The following is a 22,170-nucleotide window of genomic DNA, read 5'->3' on the forward strand; positions in this document are numbered from 1 at the left end:
GAGCATCGCTGCCGAGACTTGTCCAGTATCTTTCACCTGCAGGTAATTCTGCATGCATTTCCTCAGCCTCTCACACACCGCCTCGTCCGTGAGTAATCCAACTTCCAGTCTCCATGGTGGGCGCTGAAAGCTGCCCTTACAAAACTGCAGGTCTACCCAATGCGGAGCAATTGCCGAGTGTTCTGCCCCCACCATTCCAGCCAGCAGGTCCCTACTCACAACAAAGTAGTCAATTCGGGAATACACCTTGTGGACGTGGGAGCAGTATGAGAACTCCCAAGCTGTCGGCCGGCTAAATCTCCATGGATCTGCTCCCCCCGTTTGCTCCATGAACCCTCTCAGTTCCTTTGCCATCGCTGGCAACCTGCCCGTTCTTGAACATGACCGGTCCAGGCTCGGGTCCAGGACTGTATTAAAGTCCCCGCCTATGATCAGCTCATCCGAGTCCAAGTCGGGGATCGTCCCTAGCATCCTCCTAATAAAATCCACATCGTCCCAATTAGGGGAATACACACTGACCAGGACTACTCTCACCCCTTCGAGCTTACCCCTCACCATAACGAACCTGCCACCCCCATCCACGACTGTGCCCTCTGCCTCAAATTGTACCCTTTTCTTAATCAGAATCGCAACTCCCCTCGCCTTAGAATCAAGCCCCGAATGAAAGACCTGACTGCCCCAGCCCTTCCTTAACCTAACCTGGTCTGCCACTTTCAGGTGCGTCTCCTGCAGCATGACTATGTCCACCTCCAGAACCTGCAAATGCGCAAACACACGCGCCCTCTTCACTGGCCCGTTTAACCCCCTAACATTCCAGGTGATCAGCCTGGTTGGGGGGCACTTCTCTCTCTCCTCCCTCTTCCCCCCCCCTTTCTCCCCCCCTCTTCCTCCTCCCCCCCCTCTTCCTCTCCCCCCCTCTTCCTCCTCCTCCCCCCCCCTTCCTCCTCCTCCCCCCTCTTTCTCCTCCCCCCCCTCTTCTTCCCCCCCTCTTCTTCCCCCCCCTCTCCCCCCCCCCTCCCCCCTCCTCCCTCCCCCCCCTCTCCCCCCCCCTCCTCCCTCCCCCCCCTCCCCCCCCTCCCCCCCCTCCTCCCCCTCCTCCCTCTCTCCCCCCCCCTCTCTCTCCCCCCCTCTCTCTCCCCCCCTTCCCCTCTCTCCCCCCCCTTCCCCTCTCTCCCCCCCTTCCCCTCTCTCCCCCCCTTCCCCTCTCTCCCCCCCCTTCCCCTCTCTCCCCCCCCTTCCCCTCTCTCCCCCCCCTTCCCCTCTCTCCCCCCCCTTCCCCTCTCTCCCCCCCCCTTCCCCTCTCTCCCCCCCTTCCCCTCTCTCCCCCCCTCCCTCCCCCCCTCCCTCCCCTCCCCTCCCCCCCTCCCCCCCTCCCTCCCCTCCCCCCCTCCCCCCCTCCCTCCCCCCCTCCCCCCCTCCCTCCCCCCCTCCCCCCCTCCCTCCCTCCCTCCCCCCCCCCCCCCCTCCTCCCCCCCCCCCCCGGCGCCAATCAGCCAGCTCCTTTCCTTGGTCAGCACTCCAGCCATGTGTCGCGTCTCATCTGGCGTGCCTCCTAACCGGCTCCACCCATGACCGCCTCACTGTTGCCATGCCCAGTTTCCATCCCCGTCAGCAGAACAACCCCCTCCCCCCCCCCAGCAACACCATCCTATCACCTAACCCCTGCTCTAATCTAACTATATGCACACCCCCCACCTCGGCTTCCCTTGAGTAGCCCCACTCAGCTAGCCTGGGGCTCCCACCCTCGGCGCCAGCGCGTCTCCCACCCATTGTTCCCAGTCACCCCTCCCCCGACCCATCCATACCACTTCCCCAGATCAGCCCTACTTAAGCCCTATTTAAACACTCTATACAAGTCATAAACAACCCCCACAATAGAACAATTCAAGTTAAACAAGACAAAAAAAAGAGATAAGAAATAACAGGCACTCTCAGTCTTTCCCCTACAGACACAGAAAAAGATTGCACAAAGTTCCCCTGAAGCATCCATTTTAACCCAACCCTTTTAACTGCTTTCTTTATTATTTTCCTCCCAGCCGAGCTCCAACTAATCAAAAAGAGCCCAAAAAGGAAACATTCGGGTCAACCACGCAAAACAAAAAAACATCCCTACCACCTTCCAAACCCCTAAAAAGGTTGAAAAAAGAAACGACAAAAACGAACCAATACATACAGGCAATTTTCAAAACGGGAAAGACACCACATGTACTTAAAAGCTCTAACATGAGTCCAAACGTCCTCAGCTCAGGGCCAGCCCTTGCTTCTTAACGAAGTCCATCGCCTCTTCGGGTTCCTCAAAATAGTGGTGCTGACCCTCATACCTAACCCACAGTCGCGCTGGAAAAAGCAGCCTGAATTTCACCTTGTTTTTATACAGTATCTCCTTCACCTGCCTGTAGCCTCCCCTCCTCCGCACTCAAATCTTGGTAAACACGCAGAGTGGTATTGTCCCAAGTACAGCTTTGTGTGCTCTTTGCCCATTGCAGCACCCGTTCCTTGTCCAGGTACCTGTGAAAGCGTACCGCCATCGCTCGTGAGGCCCCCCTCGTCACGCTGTCTCACCTGCACTTTGTGTGCCCTGTCCACCACCGACGGGCGCGGGAACACCTCGTTCCCCAGCAACTTCTGAAACATACCCTCCACATATGCGGCAGCGTCCAGCCCCTCTGCCTCCTCCGGGAAGCCCACAATTCGCACTTCTGCCGGCGAGATCTGTTGTCCAGGTTCTCCAGCAGCATTTTTTGTTGGTCCCTCAACCTCCGAATCTCCACATCCGCCACCGTTTGAAAATCAGCCTGCTCCTCCACTGACTTCTCCAACTGCTGGAGCTTCTCAGCCTGATCATCTAACCTTTTTTCCATCCGGTCAATCGACTTCTGAAGCGGCTCCAAGTTGTCACGCTTCAGAGCCAAAAAACCCTCCTGCAAAGTCTGCAGCAGCTGCTCCATTGTGGGCTGGGCTGTCAGTGCCTTGCTCTAAACACCAGCCATGCTGGTCCCTCTCACAGCCTTCACTGTGCCCTTACTCAACCACTTCTTGTGCTGTTTACGTTCTCTCCGGCTTCTTAGGTCCATACAATTCTGTATGGGTCCTGTGCCTGAGTGCTTTCCAGTTCCGCGCTCAAAAGAGCAAAAAAGCCGGGGGAAAAGGTCCAAAAGTCCGACCGAGACGGGAGCCACCGAATGTGTGACCTATTCCCTCATAGCCGCCACCCGAAGTCCATATGTGCACACTTGAATAGATTTGTTAACCTGTGGAACTTTTAAATGGTAGTGAAGAGTAAGCCGCGTTATCAGCTTTTTAGTGGCATAAAAAAGTTTTTAAAATTATAACAGTCTGAGAGAAGATAAAGCTGTGTGAAACTATTTCTCCATGATGAAACAACTTTCAAACTTGGAGCTGTTGGTTTGACTGTAGTTATACTTCACATTTAGCAATGCTGCAAAGTCAAAAATATTTCAGGGAACTGCAAACGCACAGCATAGTTGCTCTAAAAGGCAAGAAACTGCCATTTCAGAACCTTAGCACAATGAAAAGATTATAATACTGCTTATAAATTAGATAATTATATGCTATTTGTTTATTTCAAATAAGCCATTTTATCAGAGAAAGTACATTTCTTGTTATATATGTTAGTTGGGAAAGTAATTCAAGAGCTAACAGTTACCTGGGTCTACAAACATATAATTTCTACATTTAATCGAGGCACGGATAGTGCAGTAACATTTTGCATTCCAAGCTATATGCTATCAATTCCTTTATGGTTTGGTTATTATGGTTTCCTTTGGCCTATTATATGTATTGTACAGAATATCATGTTGCCCTCGGAATCAAAACCTGTTCTGACAGGTGGGAAGCTAATTATTGAGCTAAAATGTTTACTCTCTCTTCAGATACTGTCTGACCTGCTCAGCATTTCCAGCATATTGCATTTTATATTAGCCCTCAGAAACACTTGTCAATATTCTTGATGTACATCATTAAAATTTTTTTTTTTTAGATGTTCCAACGTCTGAAAAATAGATTTTCAGATCTTTTCATAGCTATGAAATTGGAGAATTATCCTGCTTTCATTTTAGTTAGTACAAACTGAAAAGTCAGCTCCCACATGAGAAAACTTTTCTTTAATGTCCAGCTGAAAACCCTTGCTTCTGACAGAAACAGCAAGAATGCTTCTCGTCAAAAACAAAGAAGCTGGTTTGTGATACTTCGTATTGGGAACATTCAAGTGCAAACTATAAATATGAATATATATCTCTAGCTTTTCAAGAGTCTAATTGCAGATACATTATAACACGCACAAAGAATTCTTTGACTACATAACTGAATGAAAAAATGCTGGAAAACATGAAATAATAGCAACTGACTGATGCTGGAATGTTCTACGCCCTTGCCGTAGAGCATCTCCAAGTGGCGAATTCTCCAGTCTCATGAACTTCTCCTGGCATGTCTTCATATAGGAAATCTTTCCTATCAGGTAACCGCAAACACCAGCAACTGAGAAAGAAATGCAGGAAAAGAAAATTCTTACAAGGATTTCTATCTTTAGTTTCTCAATTCCCAGTTTCCTTCCCACCCGAAATGAGGACAATATTTTGGATATTTAATCCACATTGCAAGGTACCAGTTATTTCTACAGATGGTCTTAATATCCCTCCCTTGGCCATCTACAAGTAAAGTTCCTTGGATGGTATTTTTTGTTTCCCCAATTTTATGTTCTAGGAAGTGGTCATCTTGCAACCAGTGGGTTCAGGAGAACAGTATGTGGGTGGCTATTTAGCAGGGTAGGAAGAAGATGATGGTGGAGAAGTCCAGTGGAAGAGTAGTACTCTTGAACTAGTTTCAGCACTGAATTCCGCTGCAGGCAACAGGAGAGTGCTGCCAGCACATCCACAGCAGATGGGGCAAATGATTATGCGGGGCACAGTGAAGTGCAGAAAAGCAGCCATCATTGGGGATTTGACAGCCAAGTGATAGAGAGTATTTCTGTAAGCACCAATGCGACATGATGTAGGGGCTGGTTTAGCACAGTGGGCTAAATAGCTGGCTTGTAATGCAGGACAAGGCAGCAGCGCGGGTTCAACTCTCGTACTAGCCTCCCCGAACAGGTGCCGGAATGAGGCGACTAGGGACTTTTCACAGTAACTTAATTGAAGCCAACTTGTGACAATAAGCTATTATTATTATTATGTGTCATCTCACTGGTGCCAGGGTAAAGGACATTGGTGAACAGGTGCAGAACATTATGTGGGGAGCTAGGTAGGACGTTAAAGAGCAGGACCTTAAAAGATAGTAGCCATTGGATTACTCCCAGTATCAAGTGCTAGTAAGTTGAGGAGCAGGAAGAGGAGAGAGGTTAACATGTATCTGGAGAAATGGTGCAGTTGGCCCAAAAGGCGTTTCTTCAATAACCTTTCCTTCAGAAATGAGGATGTTTAGTTATTATCACACAGTGTTCAGTTCCATTCTCTCTTCCATATGCATCAAAATCTGGATTCAGGCTTGGATTCGTAGGTGGCAACTGACATTCATGCCACTCAAATGCTGGGAATCACCATCTCCAAAAAGAGAGAATCTAACCTCTTGATTTAGTGAATTCTGAGGTGAGTAACTCACCTCTTGACTTCCCAAAGCCTGTACAAAAGGCACAAGTCAACAGTTTGATGGAATACTCTCCCACTTGCCTGATGAGTGCAGCTCATGAGTGTCATGAGTGTCACCCAATCCTCCAACTTAAACATCCACTCTCTCCCACCACTAATGCACAATGGTAGTGGTGTGTACTACATATATGCTGCGCAGCAGCTATTCACCAAGGCTCCTTCAACAGCATCTTCCAAATCGTGACCTCTCACCTAGAAGGACAAGGGCAGCAAATGCATGGGAACACCATCACTGCAAATTCTCCTCCAAGCCATGCACCATCCAGACTTGGATATAAATCAATGTTCCTTCATTGTCACTGGATCAAAATCTTGCAACTCCCTTCCCAATAGCACCGTATGAGCACCAATGCCAAATAGACTCTAGCAGTTCCAGGAGACGGCTTACCACCACCTTCTCAAGGGCAATAAGGGATGGGCAACAAATGTTGGTCTTGCCAGCAGCATCCACATATCACATCAGTGAGACAAATATCTTTAGAATAAAGAATGGTTCAGAAGTTGGACTGATTAGACAGGGGAAAAATGTAAGACAGCCTAAGATGAGATACAAGTGTACTGTACAAATGAAAGGATAATAGTAATTAAGGTTGGTAAGCTTCAGGAACAAATAGCCACATGGAATTCTGAATGGTAAAATCTGAGCCTTTATTCAAACAACTAGAGCTATGATCACTTCATATTGCTGGCTCCAAGGTTTTCAAGAAACATGGGGAAGGAATGAGAGGAGGAGGGTATGTGGAAGTATTGATCAGATACGATTTCAGCACAAGGAATAATGTACTTGAGGATTCAAAGACAGAATCTATTTGGTTAGAATTAAAAGAACATTGGAGGATATAGATGTTGCTGGACATATATTATAGGCCACCAGAATTTCAGGCAAATTGCAGTAGAATACAAGAATTATGGAGTTGCGATTATGGGAAATTTCAATGATCCTTATATAAACTGGAAAAATAAAGTGTAAAGAGGGAGAGTAATTCCTGAAATGTGTACCAGAGAACCTTCATCATGTGTATGTTGCTAGCTCAATGAGGTAGGAAGCAATGCTGGGTCAAGTCCTGGGGAAGTGAGGCAATTAGAGCAAGTTTCAGTGGGCGAGCATTTGGGAAAACAATCATGGTCCTAAAAAAGCAGTTGTTGGAAAGGACAATGAAAAATAAAATGTGAAAATATTCATCTGAGAATTAATTTCAATGACTTGAAAAGGCATTTGTGCGGGTGGATTGAAATCAAAGATTATTGGATAAACAGTAAATTAGCAATTGAAGATTTGCAATGAGTAGATAGTTTCAGTGTACCAATCAGACATATTCCCAAAAGGAAGAAATTAAGGGTTTCAAACACTAGGGCTCCTGAATGACTAAAAATATACGGATTGACTAAAAATATACAAATTAAAATCTAACAGAAAAAGCAGGCATATGATCAATGTCAGGTTCATATTCAGCACAGAATCAAGCTGAATACAAGATGTACAGAAGACAATTGAGAAAAGAAATAAGAGGGACAACAAAGTGTGAGAATAGATAAGCAAGTATGAGAATAGATAAGCTGGTAACAGTCTTTTATAAATAGTAGTTAAAGAAAGGATAGGGTTGATTAGGGATCGTAAAGGGCTGTTTAGCACAAGGCTAAATCGCTGGCTTTGAAAGCAGACCAAGCAGGCCAGCAGCACGGTTCGATTCCCGTACCAACCTCCCCGGACAGGTGCCGGAATGTGGCGACTAGGGGCTTTTCACAGTAACTTCATTGAAGCCTACTCGTGACAATAAGTGATTTTCATTTTTCATCAAACGAGATCTACTTGTGGAGGAAGGGACATAGCTGGGGTACTAAAAGACTAATTTGTATCTGATTTTACTAAAGAAGAGGATGCTGGCAATGTATAATAGGGAAATTAGATTGGATTAAAATAATAAACTGGATGTTTGGGATCACAGTGGAAAAACCATCTGGTCCAGATGTGATATATTCTGGTTAACTGAGACATTTCAGATGGAGATTGTGGTTGCCCTGGCCACAATCTTAGAATCCTCCTTCAATATGGAAGTAGCACCACACGACTGGAGGATTGCAAATGTTGTATCCCTGATTCTTGATTAACAAGGGGTGAAAGGTTATCGGGGGTAGGTAGGAATGTGAAGTTGAGGTTACAATCAGATCAGTCATGAGTTACTGAATGGCGGAGCAGGCTCGAAAGACTGAGTGGCCTACTCCTGCATCTAATTTGAATGTTCCTACGTTCAAAAAAGGCATACAAAATATCGACAGGCACACCAGCTCAACACCAAATGTGGGAAAACTTTGTTATAATAATCTGAGATAAATTTAACTGCACTTTGTTCTGACTCCCTGGCAAGTAGGGGAGGATGCACCAACGGGTTCCCATCAACACAAAACAAATATGAATTAGCCTGGTAATTGGGGGCAGAGCTTCCCCCTTAACAGGGAAGGCTCCACATTATAAAAACCCCGGTCTAGGTGCAGGTCAGGGAGGGTGACCCTTCGGGCGTGAGAGTTTAGTAGTGCATCTTAATAAATCGCTTTCTTTGTACCCTATCGTGCGTCCAAGGAGTGTTTCTCTCCCGTTGGATTCTACACTGGGTCCTCCCGCCGGCACTGCGTGTTCCACACCTGGACCATTTGTCTAGGCTGCAAGAGGAATTCCCTAAACTGACTGAGATGCCTCATGCAGGAAGGTTGGAGGCCTTTGATGCAACAAACGATGACTGGGTTCAATATGTAGAGTGTATGCAATTTCTTTTCGGACCAATGCAATAATTGGAGATAAACGGCAGACCGTAACTCTACTAATGGCGGGCCAACATATGCACTTATCAAAAGCTTGACACACCTGAGCGCACCGGACTCCTGTTTTTTTTGTAGTTTTGGTAGCCTTGGTAGAAAACCACATAAATCCAAAACCACCATTCATTGTTCGCCAATTCCACTTCCACATGGCCACCAAAGCCTTAGATGAATCAAACAGTGATGTTTTGGCGCGTTTAATGAAGCTGTCTGAGATCTGGGGAGGCAGTGGCATAGGGGTATTGTCACTGGTCTAGCAATCCAGAGACCAAGGGTAATGACCTGGGGTCCTGGGTTTGAATCCCACCCGGGAAGTTGGTGGAATTTGAATTCAATGAAAACAAATCTGGAATTGAAAATCTTACAATGGCCATGATACCATTGCCGATTGTGGTAAAAATCCATCTGTTTACTAAAGTCCTTTAAGGAAGGAAATCTGCCATCTTTACCTGGTCTGGCCTATATATGACTCCAGATCCACAGCAGTGTGGTTGATTCGTAAATGCCCTCAGGGATGGGTAACAAATGCTGGTCCAGCCAGCGATGCCCACATCCCATGATCGAATGAAAAAATAACTTGCAAATTCGGGCCTACCGTGAGTGAATCCCTTTGCCACAGTTTCGTCTATGGGATCCGGGTCGCCACCGTGCAAAAAAAGTTGCTGACCGAAATCCAGCTGATTTTGCAGTGGGCAATTAAGATTGACGTCACCCGCGAGAGCATGGTGCTGGAAGTCTAAGAGTTGTAAGGGATGGCAGTACCTGGGGCACTCCGGAAGGCAAGATCCGTCCCGGCCGGAGGACCGGGAGACCCAGCAGTCGAGTGCCCACACAAAACATGCAGTGTCCGCCACAGAGCAACCGTGGAGTACAGGGATAGATCCGTGGAGCAGAGGTGCATAGACAGATGCCCGGACCCCCACCCCCCCCCCCCCCCCCCCCCCACCACTTTTTGGTGTCCCTTTTGGTAAACTGGCAACCCATTGACATGTAGCTGTATACAGGAGCAGCTTGTCCGTGATCAGCCGCCATACTGGCCTCCACACATTGACTCACCGCGACACCGAGGCCCGGTTGGTCACCTGCACCGGACAGCTGTTGGCCATTGGGTGCACTGTCCAGGTATTGGTGACTTATGGGCACCAATCCGCTAACCTACTATTGGTGGTAGTCTGTGCGGGGGACCAAATTTGCTGGGTTAGGAGTAGGTGCGCCATTTGAAAGTTGTCCTGCAGAGTGTATGCTGAATGAACCCGCATAGTCCCGAGGGGGTCCTGGCTAGATTCCCCGAGGTCTTCGCAGATGGACTGGGTACAATTAAAGGGGCTGTGGCCCGAATCAGCACAGACCCGCAGGCACAGTCTTGTTATTTCCACACCTGCCCGGCTCCCATGCATTGCGCTAAACGTCTATGCCAAATTGGACCGGTTTGAACATTTAGGGACCATCTGCCCTGTACAATTCGCCGATTGGGCTGCCCCGGTCACATTGGTCCTTAAACCAGATGATTTTGTACGTCTCTGCGGGGACTATAAGATGACGGTGAACCACGTTTCCCCTTTGGACCAAAACTCAGTCCCCTGCATCGAGGAGCTCTATGCAAAGCTGAGTGAAGGACAAACATTCACAAAACTGGATATGAGTCATGCATATCTACATTTAATATTGGACCTGGACTCCCACCGGTTCGTCACTATTAACACCCACAGGGGTTTATATGAATGTTCCTGGTTGCCATTTGGAGGCTCGTCCTCATGCGTTATTTTCCAGCTTGTGATGGAAAACATCCTGCAGGGATTACCCAGGGTGCCATCTACTTGGATGATGCCCTCATCACCAAGGCATTCGGCAAACCTGACCAAGGTCCTCTAGTGTTTTGGGCAGGCGGGTCTCCACCCCCGGTGGGAAAAATGTGTTTTTCATGCCCCAAGGTCAATTATTTGGGGTACCAGAGCGGACGACACACTGTAGAGGACAAAGGACAGACGATAAAACGGGCTCCCGTCCTCGGCAGCCAAACAGAACTGTACACTGCACCACCTGATTAGCCACACATTGAACTCCTTTTTAATCACTTTCTCTAACATGGCTTACTGTTACTCCAATTATGAAGGCAGGAAATTATATTTGAACTATTTTTTGTACAATTTCGAAAACACGAGGTTTAGGGATTCTTGCAACAGCCTACTGAAGGCAATATGTTGTTCATCATTGGGCTCTATTTAAGCCATTATTGGGGAAGCAGGTGCTTTACTTTGCCAATTTCACATCCACATCCAATTTGAGAGTGCTTGATCCTCATCAAAAATTTTTTTTTGAACATTTTGTAGTACTGGAATTATCTGCATCATGAAATGGCTGTTTCCATCAGAGTAAGAAAAATTCCTCTACTACTTCAGAATTAGAAGATCAACAATGTGCATTAGTTTCAAGTTGGTTTCTCATTTGCCGAAGGAATGCATAACTTCACTTACATGCAACTTTAGGTATGGATCCAAATCGTGTTGAAGTAGAAAGGATTCCTAGATAGGAAGCACAGAAGTACTATCAACTTAATAAATACAAAAATAATTTTTAAAAAATGTTAATTACTTTAAAAGTTACCTCTCGAGATTAGGACTTGAGTTACCAGCATGCTCATCCCAGAGAAAGGCAATGCTGTAAAAAGCATTCAAACAAATTGGTAATTAATTCAAATTACTGAACTGTTGAATAGTGACTGAAAAATTACAACTTTACTCCGTGATGCAAAAAAACTCCACACGAAAATCTTAAAAATATTTTTACACAAGGATGAGTCCATTTGTTTAAAGTGATTTTACTTAGTACTCGAGTTTGAATTAGAAGAGACAAATGCTAGAAAAGGTTTCTTCTCTAGGAAGGCTTTTAAAGTATAGAGTTTTGGGTAATCTACATCAGTTCACAGCAGACCCGAGCATATATTATTGCAAAGATTATCTAACACACCTTAAAAACAAATTCTGGTTCATTAGGAAATGGATGAACTTTGGATATGATTACAACATAACGTCGGAACAATTCCAATGTCATAAATTATCCAGTTTCATTCTTTGTTTATAATTGGAATCAGAACTTTAAAATGGAATTATGTGTTATCCTGATAGGACCTAACCTTTAATTTAAAATTGAAACCTGGCTTTGAAAATTATAAGTGGTCACTTGAAGTGAAAAGTCAACAATACTGTCAAGAGGATTATTTAAAATTAGGGGGTTGAGGGTCGAAGGTGGAGGAGGGTTGCTGACATGAGTGTGGTTGGTTTGGCGCAGTTTGGAAGAGACAGTGGATATCTGAGGGTGGGCCTAGAAGGGTGCGTGACGCGGGCCGAGGCTGGCCCAGAAAAGGGGTATGGCTGTTCGGCAGGGGAAGGAGGTGGTAAACCCCCCCGACCAGGCTGGTCACATGGAACATGAGGGGTTGAATGGACCGGTTAAACGGTTGAGTGTTCACATATTTGAGGAGTTTGAAAGTGGACGTGGCCTTTTTGCAGGAGACACACTTGAAGATAGGGGACTAAACGAGGCTGAGAAAAGAATGGGTGTGGCAGGTGTTTCATTCGGGGCTGGATATGAAGACGAGGGGGCTGGCGGTGCTGGTTAATAAGCAAGTTGCATTCGAGGTGGAGAGTATTGTGGCTGATCCGGGGGGAGATATGTGATGGTGAATGGAAAGTTGGAGAGGATGCCGGTGGTTGTGGTAAACGTCTTGACTCGAATTAGGATGACTTGGATTTTATGAGGCGGATGTTAGAATCATTGAATTTACAGTGCCGAGGGAGGCCATTCAGCCCATCAAGTCAGCACCGGCCCTTGGAAAGGGCACCCTACTTAAGCCCATGCCTCCACCCTATCCCCGTACCGAATAACCCCACCTAACCTTTTTGGACAGAAGGGGCAATTTATCATGGCTAATCCACCTAACCTGCACATCTTTGGACTGTGGGAGGAACTGAAGCACCCGGAGGAAACACATGCAGACACGGGGAGAATGTGCAGACTCCGCACAGACAGTGACCCAAGCCAGGAATCGAACCTGGGGGCACACTGGGTGGATTTGAGTGTGACCCGGGGGGGGGGGGGGGGGGGGGGGGGGGGGGGGGGGGGGGGGGGGGGGGGGGGGGGGGAGAGAGGGGCAGCATCCGCAATGGAGGCTGGATGGGGTTGTTAGCGGATAAGGCGGTGTGGGAGTGGTTGCGGGCTGCCATTCGGGGATACATGGAGTTAAATGATCCAGGGGAAGGCCCCAGCTGCCACGCTGTGGGAGACACTCAAGGCGGAGGTTATGGGGGAGTTTATATCAATTCCGGCACATTGGGAGACAAAGGAGTGGGTAGAAGGGGCAAGGTTTTGAGGGTTAACAGGAGAGCTTTGGAGGCAGGGCTGTTGAAGGAGAGGCAAAGGCTCCAGATGGAGTTTGGATTAGTTTCAACAGGGAAGGCAGTGGGGCAGTTATGGCGGCCAGAGGCGCAATTAATGAGTACGGGGAGAAGGTGAAAAGGAGGTTGACCCATCAGTTCAGAAAGCAAGAGGCGGGCAGGGAGATTGGCAGAGTGAGGAATAATAATGCCAAAGTAGTGATGGATCCGGAGGAGGTGAATGGGGTGTTTGAGGTGTACTACAGAATGTTTTACGAGTTGGAGCCCCAATGGGGAGGAGGGGATGCGGTTTTTTGTCAGGCTGGAGTCTCCCCAAAGTAGAGGAAGGGCTGGTCCAGTGACTGGGGACCCCAATTGGGTTGAGGGAGGTGATGGAGAGTTTGGGAGCGATGAAGGCAGGAAGGCTCTGGGGCTGGACGGGTACCCGGTAGAGTTCTATAAAAGGTCTTGGGCGGTCCTGGAGCCACTACTGGTGAGGGCACACAATGAAGCAAGGGAGAGGGGGTAACTCCCCCCTACATTGGCGCAGGCTTCCATCTCCCTGATATTAAAGGAGGATAAGGATCCTGAGCAATGTGGGTCTTGTTGCGAGATACCACTACTGAATGCAGACGCCAACTTGTTGGTGAAGATGTTGGCTGAATAGAGAACTGCGTCTCAGGGGTGATAGGCGAAGATCGAACAGCTTTTGTGAAGGGGATACAGTTATTGGTGAACGCGAGAAGGCTACTCAATGTAATCACAATGTCTTTGGAGGGGCAGAGCTGGATATAGTGGTGGTGATGGATGCAGAGAAGGCATTTGATCGGGTGGAGTGGGCGTATCTGCTGGGCGGTTCGGATTTGGTTTGGGGACTGGGTCCGGATGCTATATAAGGCGCCGGTTGCGAGTGTGCGGAAGAACCGAGTGAGTTTGGGGTACTTCGGGCTGCATCTTGGGACGAGACAGAGGTGCCCGCGCTCCCTGCTGCTCTTCACCTTGGCGAAAGAGCCGCTGGCAATGATTGGCAGGGATTAAGCGAGGGGGTGGGGAGGGCACAGAGACTCATAGTATGTGGATGACCTGGTGTTGTATATTTTGGACCCAGTGGGCAGTATCGGAGACATCACGGGGAACCTGGGAGAGTAGTTTGGCCGGTTCTCAGGATACAAGTTGAATCTGGGGAAAAAAGCAAGGTATTCCCGATTGAGACTGGATGACAGGAAAGGATGTTAGGGGAGTTACCGTTAAGGTGGGGGTGATTTTTCGATACTTGGGTATCCAGGTAGTCCGGGACTGGGTGCAGTTGCACAAGCTGAAATTGGCTCGGTTGGTGGAACAGATGAAAGCGGTTTTTAAGAGGTGGAACATGCTGCCATTGTCGCCCTGGGTCTCTGGTTTACAAGTCCAGTGACAATACCACTACGCCACCGCCTCACCACCAGGGAAGACAGTAAAAATGACAATGCAGCCAAGGTTTCTGTTTGCGTTTCAGAATCTGACAATCTTCATCCCCAAGTCGTTTTTTAAAAAGGTCAATGTGCTGATCTCTGGATTTGTGTCGGCGGGAAGAGTCCATGGGTTAGGAGGGGTTTCTTGGAGCGTGGGCCAGTGGGGGGGAACTAGCGTTGACGAATATGATGAATTATTACTGGGTGGCGAATGTGATTGGGAAGTGCACCGTGGGGGAGGGGTCGGTGTAGGGACTGATGGAGGTGGCTTTGTGGAGGGAAACGTGTTTAAAGGCTTTGTTGCTGCCCCTCTATTGTTCTCGTTGGCCAGGTACTTTGTGAGCCCAGTGGCGCCGTCAACCCTGTTTTTAAAGAAAATATTTTATTGAAGCATTTGTAATTTTCAGTTTAACAATTTAACATTTCTTAAACAACCGAGCGGGCAGACACACGCAACAACATTAAAATAACATACCCTACTACCCCCCCACCCTATCTCCTAATTACCCGTATATTAAGTTCCCTATCCTTGTCTTACACTACCATGCCTTCATTTTCCTCTGCTGAGGTCCAATTTTCCTTGAAGAAGTCGATGAACGGCTGCCACATCCGGGTGAACCCCTGGGTTGACCCTCTCAAGGCGAACTTAATTTTTCCAGACTGAGAAACACTGCCGTGCCGCTAACCCACACTCCTGACTTTGGAGGCTCAGAGTCCCTCCATCCCAGCAAAATCCGTCTCTGGGTCACCAGGGAGGAGAAGGCCAGGACATCGGCCTCTCCCCCTCCCTCATGGGCCCCCGGACCTTCTGATAGCCCAAATATTTCCATTTCTGGACTCGGAGTCACTCTCCCTTCCAGGACCTCTGACATGACGTCAGCAAATCCCTGCCAGAATCCCCTCAACTTTGGACACGACCAGAACATATGTACATGATTCACCGGGCTTCCCGCACAGCATCCGCACCTATCTTCCACCTCCTCAAAAAACCTACTCATCCGGGCCACAATCATATTAGCCCTATGAACCACATTGAACTGGATCAGGCTAAGCCTGGCACACAACGAGGATGAATTAACTCCCCTCAAGGCCTTTTCCCATAATCCGACTTCCAATTCCCCTCCCAACACTTCCTCCCACTTCTTCACCTCCCCGATTGGGCCCCCTTCCCACTCCATCAATTCCTCGTATATCTTAGAGACCCTCCCCTCCCCAACTCCCGTTTTTGACATCACCTTATCCTGTAGTTCCCTCAGGGGAAGGCGAGGAAAGCTTGGAACCTGCCTCCGAACAAAGTCCTGTACATGCAGGTACCAAAATCCGTTCCCACCCGGCAACTCAAACTCCTCCTCCAATGCCTCCAGGCTCAGGAAACCCTCCTCAATGAAGAGATCCCCAAATCTCTCAATCCCTACCTACTGCCACTTTCTAAAGCCCCCATCCAGCCCCGCTGGAGCAAAACAGTGATTATCACAAATCGGTGACCATACTGACACCCTCTCCAGTCTCACCTAAGGGTGTGGGGGCATTGAAGGCAGGATTTGGGGCTGGAGGGTGCCTCGGTGTGGGCGCCGATCAGCGATAACCACAGGTTTGCACCAGCTGGACAAGAGGTTTCAGGGGTGGCGGCGGGCAGGGATCGAGGGCTTTGGCAATCTGTTTTTCGGGGGCAAATTTGTGAAGTTGGAGGATTTGGAGGAAGAGTACGAGCTGCCTGGGGGTATGGCTTTAGGTACCTGCAGGTTCGGGACTTTGAGAGGTGCCGTTGTTTCCTGGGCTCCGCAACTGGGGTTGCAGGAGAAAGTGCTGTTGAGGTATGAAATAGGGGAGGGGAAAGTGTCAGATGTTCATAAGGAGTTGGTGGAATGGGAGGGAGCCCTGGTGGGGAACATTAAGCGCAAGTGGAAGGAGGAGCTGGAAGGGGAGGTGGGGGCCGAGATGTGGGCAGGGGCCTTGTAGAGGGTGAACGTGTCTTCATGAGGCTAAGTCTCATCCGGTTCAAAGTGGCACATAGGGCAAATTTGATGGTGGCGAGGACGAGTAGGTTCTTTGAGAGGGTAGAGGATAGATGTGGGCAGTGCGTAGGGGGGTGGGGGGAGCTCGCAAATCACGTTCACGTATTCTGGGCATGTCCAAGATTGAGGTGGTTCTTAGACATGATGTCCGAGGTGCTGGGGGTGGAGATGCCGAATCCAGAAGTGCCGATATTTGGGGTGTTGGAAGATCTGGGAATCCAGGGGGTGAGAGGCCGATGTTTTGGCCTTTGCCCTCCCTGATAGCCCGGAGGCAGATCTTGCTCGGGTGGAAGGACTCAGAGCCGCCGAAAGCGGGGGTGTGGATGAGTAATCTTGCGGAATTCCTGAGGCTGGATAAGGTTAAGTTCGGCATTAGGGGGCCAGCGGATTGGTTCACCCGGAGGTGGAAGCCATTTATTAATTTCTTCAAGGAGGTTTGAAGGTCACCAAGAGGGAGTGTGGGGGGTTTAAGGGGATTAAAATAGGGAAGACGGGATGGGAGAAGGGGGTGGTGTCAGGGGAGTGGGTGTTGGTTGTTTATGGAATGGTTTGATTGTTATTTTGATTTTGTTTATATATGTGAAAATGCCTTGAATAAAAATATTTTAAATAAAGGATTATCTAAAGCAAAAGGACTTGGACTTGCACAGTGCCTCGGCATGGCCCAAAGAGCTTCAAAGACAAGTTTGAAGATTATTGTAGTCACTTTTGGACAATTGCAATATAGGGAAATACAATCGCCAATTTAAAAAAAAGAGTTTTACAACAGCATGACCAGTTGGTATATAGGCTGAGGGACAGCAGGATACCATCGTTGGAGAACTCTCTTACATTTAGGTCTTTTACAGCTATCTGAACATGAAAATGTGGGTAAGATGTAAACCTCGGCTGAATAACATAGCTTTGAGAGTGCACAGCATCTGGAATACAATACTGTGCTGTCAATCTGAATGATGTGCTCAAGCTTCTGGCCTGATGCAGGAACCCATAACCTTCTGACTCAAAGACCCGAGTACAAATATTGAACAAAAGCTGAGACCTGTTCTCTAGAATCATTTAAAATAGGAGCACTACTGCAGATTTTAGAGAGCTCGATGGGGATTTACTACTGTTTGCAGATTGATCTTTTGCCAGCTCCTATTAATTGGAACAAAAATATTACACATTTCAAAACTCAAATGAACAGGGGGCAGAAGAAGAGGAAGAAGTAGATGAAAAATAAATATATCAGATTGGGTAGAGTTAATTGCAGTTTACAAGAGTTTAAACTGGGGACTTAAAAAAAAAAACTGTTGTAGGTGTCTGGTATCATTAAAAATATTTGCACAAAAAATAAAGATATGGTATCATATTTAGTGTTCAAGCCCAGGTAACATTCAATTTGATTTACTTCAAGTTATCTGATCAACTATAGTGCCCTCGTGTGAGCAGGAGCAAATAGGTGAATGTGCATAATTAATGCAGGCTGAATCCTGCAAATCCTAAACAGTCTTTCAATTGGTCACCAAACAGAAATACATCCCAGACCAGAATTCAGTATGCCTTGAAATTATTTTTATTTGAATGATTATGTATTTAACAGATCTAAAGGCAATGTTGTTTTTAGACTATTGAAATAAAATTTGAAATGTCAGCTCAAAAATACAAGTGAATAGCAATTGACCAAAAATTGATACATACATCTATAAAAGAAGCTCTCCTGATTGCATTCCCTGAAGACTCTCCTTTCTTCTTCTGTAGGAATGTATGAAGCACCCATTGGACCCTAGGAAATGACAAAAGATTGAATTGCATGTGGCTAACTTCATAGCTGAATTGGTAAATGTGCTGCCCAGTGTTCAACTGAATCATTCAGACCAGGTAGATCCCAGGATCAATTTCCGATTTGTGCACCAACCAACATTATGTTAGGGTTGTCATTACTGCTTCCCTGTAAACAGTTTGGGAGTCTGACATGGTTCAGTTATAGATATGGAAGCCAATTATTTTTAAACGAGTTCAGAAGTTACGAATTGCTAAATATGTCTTGCCAACAGATTAAAATAAATCTAAAGAAAGAGAAAACAGAATACCACCTTGTGAGTAGAGTACAATAAATTGAAATCTTCATATAAAGGCAGCATGTAAAATGAGAAATGGTATTGTGGTGAATGTATAGTACTAGTAATTCACCAGTGTATTAGTATCATGTTCTGCCATTGTGTTACAGCTATGTTATGTTGTTGACCTTGTGGGCTCCACCTATGGGCCATTGTGTGGCTTCACCCACAGGGGGATATGTTGGGGCATGTATGGGCTCCGCCCATGGCTCCTCCCCTTGAAAGGAAGTATAAAGAGCAGTTGACCTGTAGGCGGATCACAGTATTGTACCAGTTGCAGGCAGGCACCGTTCTAAGCTGATTACTCGTGTCTTTGAGTGAATTGATGGTCGCATCAGGTATATACACAAGTTCCTTATACAAGAACAGTTTAGCATTTACATTACAACTTTTTATTTTTATTTTCAGAGAGAGAAAGGCAAGGTCTCTATTGTAAAATATATCAATTTACATTATTACTTATTCATTTGTTCATTGTCTATTTTAATAAATTTGCTTAATATATTCTTCATCACGATGGAGATAACAAAATCAACATAATAATTAAGTCAGGGACTTTAATCTTCATGTATTCTGGACTAATCCAATTAGATTGACTAAGGTAGCCCAGAAGATAGGTCAGTCGAATGTTCTTGTGACAGTTTCCTGAGGCAATACGTTGTGGTACCAACTAGAGAAAAAGCTATTTTGGATCTCATGAATTAGGGTTAGTTGATGTCATAGTGGAGGATCTGCTGTGAAATAGCAATCATATTAGAAATGAATGACATGTTAAGTTGGAAAGTGGCATACTTCAATCACAAACAAGGATCTTCCCCAGAACATTTAAGGGACTGATGCTGAAAATGAATCTCTGGAGCAGGTCCAAAATTTGTAACATGGAATATTGTGAACAAGTCAGAGTTAAATTCATCCAAGCAGCATTAAAATTAGTTTGAAACCAGAACGTACTTTGACAGAAACACACACAGTCCTGTCTACTCAAATGCTGGTCAAACCATCAATCTGACTGATCACCATGGTTAGAAAAGCACAATACTCTGATGCTGGAAATCAGAAATGAACAGAAAATTTGGAAGTATTCACAGGTCAGACAGGATCTATGTTAATATTTCAGGTCAATGCCAACTTGAGAAACAGCACTTCATCTTCGATTGTGCACTTTACAGCCTTCTCAACTGAATACAGAGTTCAACAAATTTGCGTCACAACTTCTGACCCAATTTTTTCAGACAACAGCCATTTTTTACTTTTTCTATTACCACTTCCTTTTGACTTGAGCCATCACCATGTTGCCATTTAATTTCTCCTGTTTTCCACCGCATTACAGATCTTCCCTTTTATACTTTCCCGACTTCCCCTGCCTCTGTACTTGCATAAAACCCATTAAATCTCTACAACACGGGTGGCACAATGGTTAGTACTGCTGCCTCACCGCACCAGGGATCCGGGTTCAATTCCAGCCTTGCGTGACCGTCTGTTTCGACTTTGCACATTCTCCGTGGTCTGCGTGGGTTTCCTCTAGTTTCCTCCCACAGTCCAAAGATACGCAAATTAGGCGGATTGGCCATGCTAAATTGCCCCATAGTGTTCAAAGTTGCGCAGGTTAGGTGGGGCTATGAGGTTACGAGGAAAGGGCGGGGGAGTTGGCCTAGGTAGGGTGCTCTTTCAGAAATCGTTGCAGACTCGATGGGCCAAATGGCCTCCTTCTGCACTGTAGTAATTCTATGGTCAACTATTTTCCAATTCTGCCGATAGGTCAGAACTCTGAAACCTTACTGATGCTGCCAGATTTGCCAAGTGTTTCCAATATTTTACATGATCATAACAATTACTCAGAACATGACCAAGCACCAGTTACTTTGCTCTAAGTGCTAACTTGGGTTCCAATAATAGTGAGTGTAGACAGGCAAAGACTGAAAGCTGCTCTGCTCAGTTGCTAACAAGTACTTGTATTTATATAGCACATTAACAACCCATAGGTGTTTCACAGAAGTGTTATAAAGCAAAATTTGACATCAAGCAACATAAGGAAACAAAAGGACCGATGACTATAAACTTGGTCAAAGAGGCAAGCTTTAAGAAGAATATTAGAGGAAGAGAGGTGGAGAAACGGAGGCTTGCGAAAGATTTCCAGAGTTTGGCAGCTGAAAACACAATCACTAATGATTAAAATCAGTATTGTGCAAGAGGCTGAAATTGGAGCAGCACAGCGATCTCGAGAGGGTGGTGTGGCTAGAGTAGACCACAGAGAAAGAAAGGGGTGAAGTTGTGGAGGGATTTGAAAACAAGAGAATTTTAAAGTCAAGACATTGCTTGACAGGGAGTCAATGCAGGTCAGGAGGCACAGATGATAGGTGAACAGGACTTACTGAGAGGACACAGGCGGCAACATTTTAGCTGAGGTCTAGTTTATGGAGGGTAGGTTATGGGAGGCCAGCCAGAGTAGTTGGATTAGTCTGGTCCAGAGGTAACAAAGACAGGGAAATGACTTTCAGCAGATTAGCTGAGGCAGGGGTAGAGTCAAGCAATGTTATGGTGGTGAAAATATTCAGTGGTGCTGCTATGTGGTTGCGAACAGTCTCAAATGCTCCATTAACTTTATCCAGAGTGGACACCAGCCTGCTGCTCATGTCTCTGACCTAGATGATCTACAGGGCGGCTTGCCGCCTCAACTGGCAAACCAAGAGATGGTTGGCCTTCTCCCCATGATCATAAGTAATCCCTCCCCCCTCGAGCGCCGCAACTGGCACACCACCTTGTCTGTAGACAGCAAGTCAAACTGTATCTGCAGCTTTTTCCTGCTTACCAGGAGCTCTGGGGTTGGATCATTCGAACATCTGTGGTCCACTGACAAAATGTCATCCACCAACTTCTGCTGTTTTTCTTGAGCTTCCATATCCATATGTGCTTTGTGCAATATGGTCTCCCCTCTAATCACTGCTTTTAAGGCCTCCCACAGAACGGAGGCAAGACCAATTTGTTCCCATTAAACCCCACATACTCGTCTATGGCTTTCGATATCTGTCCACAGAACCCCATGTCTACTACTGTAGTAACCCCACATCCAGCCTCCATGCTGAGTGCTGAACCGCGCCTACCTGATAGCAAATCTACTAAATACGGAACATAGTCTGAGATGATGACTATAGCTGAGTACTCTGTTTTCCTCACCCCAGGAAGAAGACCTTCCTATCAAGAAAAGTATATCCTATAATGTACTTGGGGGGGGAAAGAAAATTCCTCATCCCTGGGTGAATAAACCGCCACGGATCTAACCCCCCGTCTCCTCCATAAATGCCAACAACACCTTCGCCATCCCCGAAGGGTGTAGACCGTTCCAAGTTTCAGGTTCAATACACAATTTAAATCTCTCCCCCAGAATCAGCTGATGCATGTCCAAGTCTAGTATTGCGCCCAACAATCTCCTCATAAATGTAACATCATCACAATTTGGGGCATATACATTCACCAGGACTACTGACTTACCTTCCAGTGACCCAATGGCTATCACATATCTGCCTCCCTGATCCACCACAACCCTTCCCACTAGAAAACGGATCCTCGTGTTAATTAAAATTGCCACCCCCTGGGCCCTGCCATCGAAGCCCGAGTGGAAAGCCTGGCTCACCCGACCCTTCTGGAGCCTAGTCTGATCTCTAACCTGGAGGTGGGTCTCCTGCAATAGCACCATATTGGCCTTTAAATACTTCAGGTGAGAGAAAACTCTTGACCTTTTCACCGGACCCCCCAGA

General features: G+C 46.7%; 1 protein-coding gene across 3 annotated transcripts in view; it reads right to left on the reverse strand.

Moving 5' to 3' along the window:
- The window catches only part of ociad1 (OCIA domain containing 1), a 65,395-nt gene that overhangs the window by 34,306 nt on the left and 8,919 nt on the right, over positions 1-22,170 (reverse strand). For all 3 annotated transcript variants that reach the window (XM_038791207.1, XM_038791206.1, XM_038791208.1), the window contains exons 2-5: positions 17,997-18,081; positions 11,082-11,135; positions 10,952-10,999; positions 4,368-4,497 (exon numbers count right to left, since the gene is read on the reverse strand). In XM_038791207.1, coding sequence (XP_038647135.1) covers positions 4,368-4,497; positions 10,952-10,999; positions 11,082-11,135; positions 17,997-18,081 — 317 coding nt within the window. The remainder of the gene's footprint in view (positions 1-4,367; positions 4,498-10,951; positions 11,000-11,081; positions 11,136-17,996; positions 18,082-22,170) is intronic.

Source organism: Scyliorhinus canicula, chromosome 3, assembly GCF_902713615.1.
Source record: "Scyliorhinus canicula chromosome 3, sScyCan1.1, whole genome shotgun sequence".
In the NCBI taxonomy this organism is placed as follows: domain Eukaryota; kingdom Metazoa; phylum Chordata; class Chondrichthyes; order Carcharhiniformes; family Scyliorhinidae; genus Scyliorhinus; species Scyliorhinus canicula.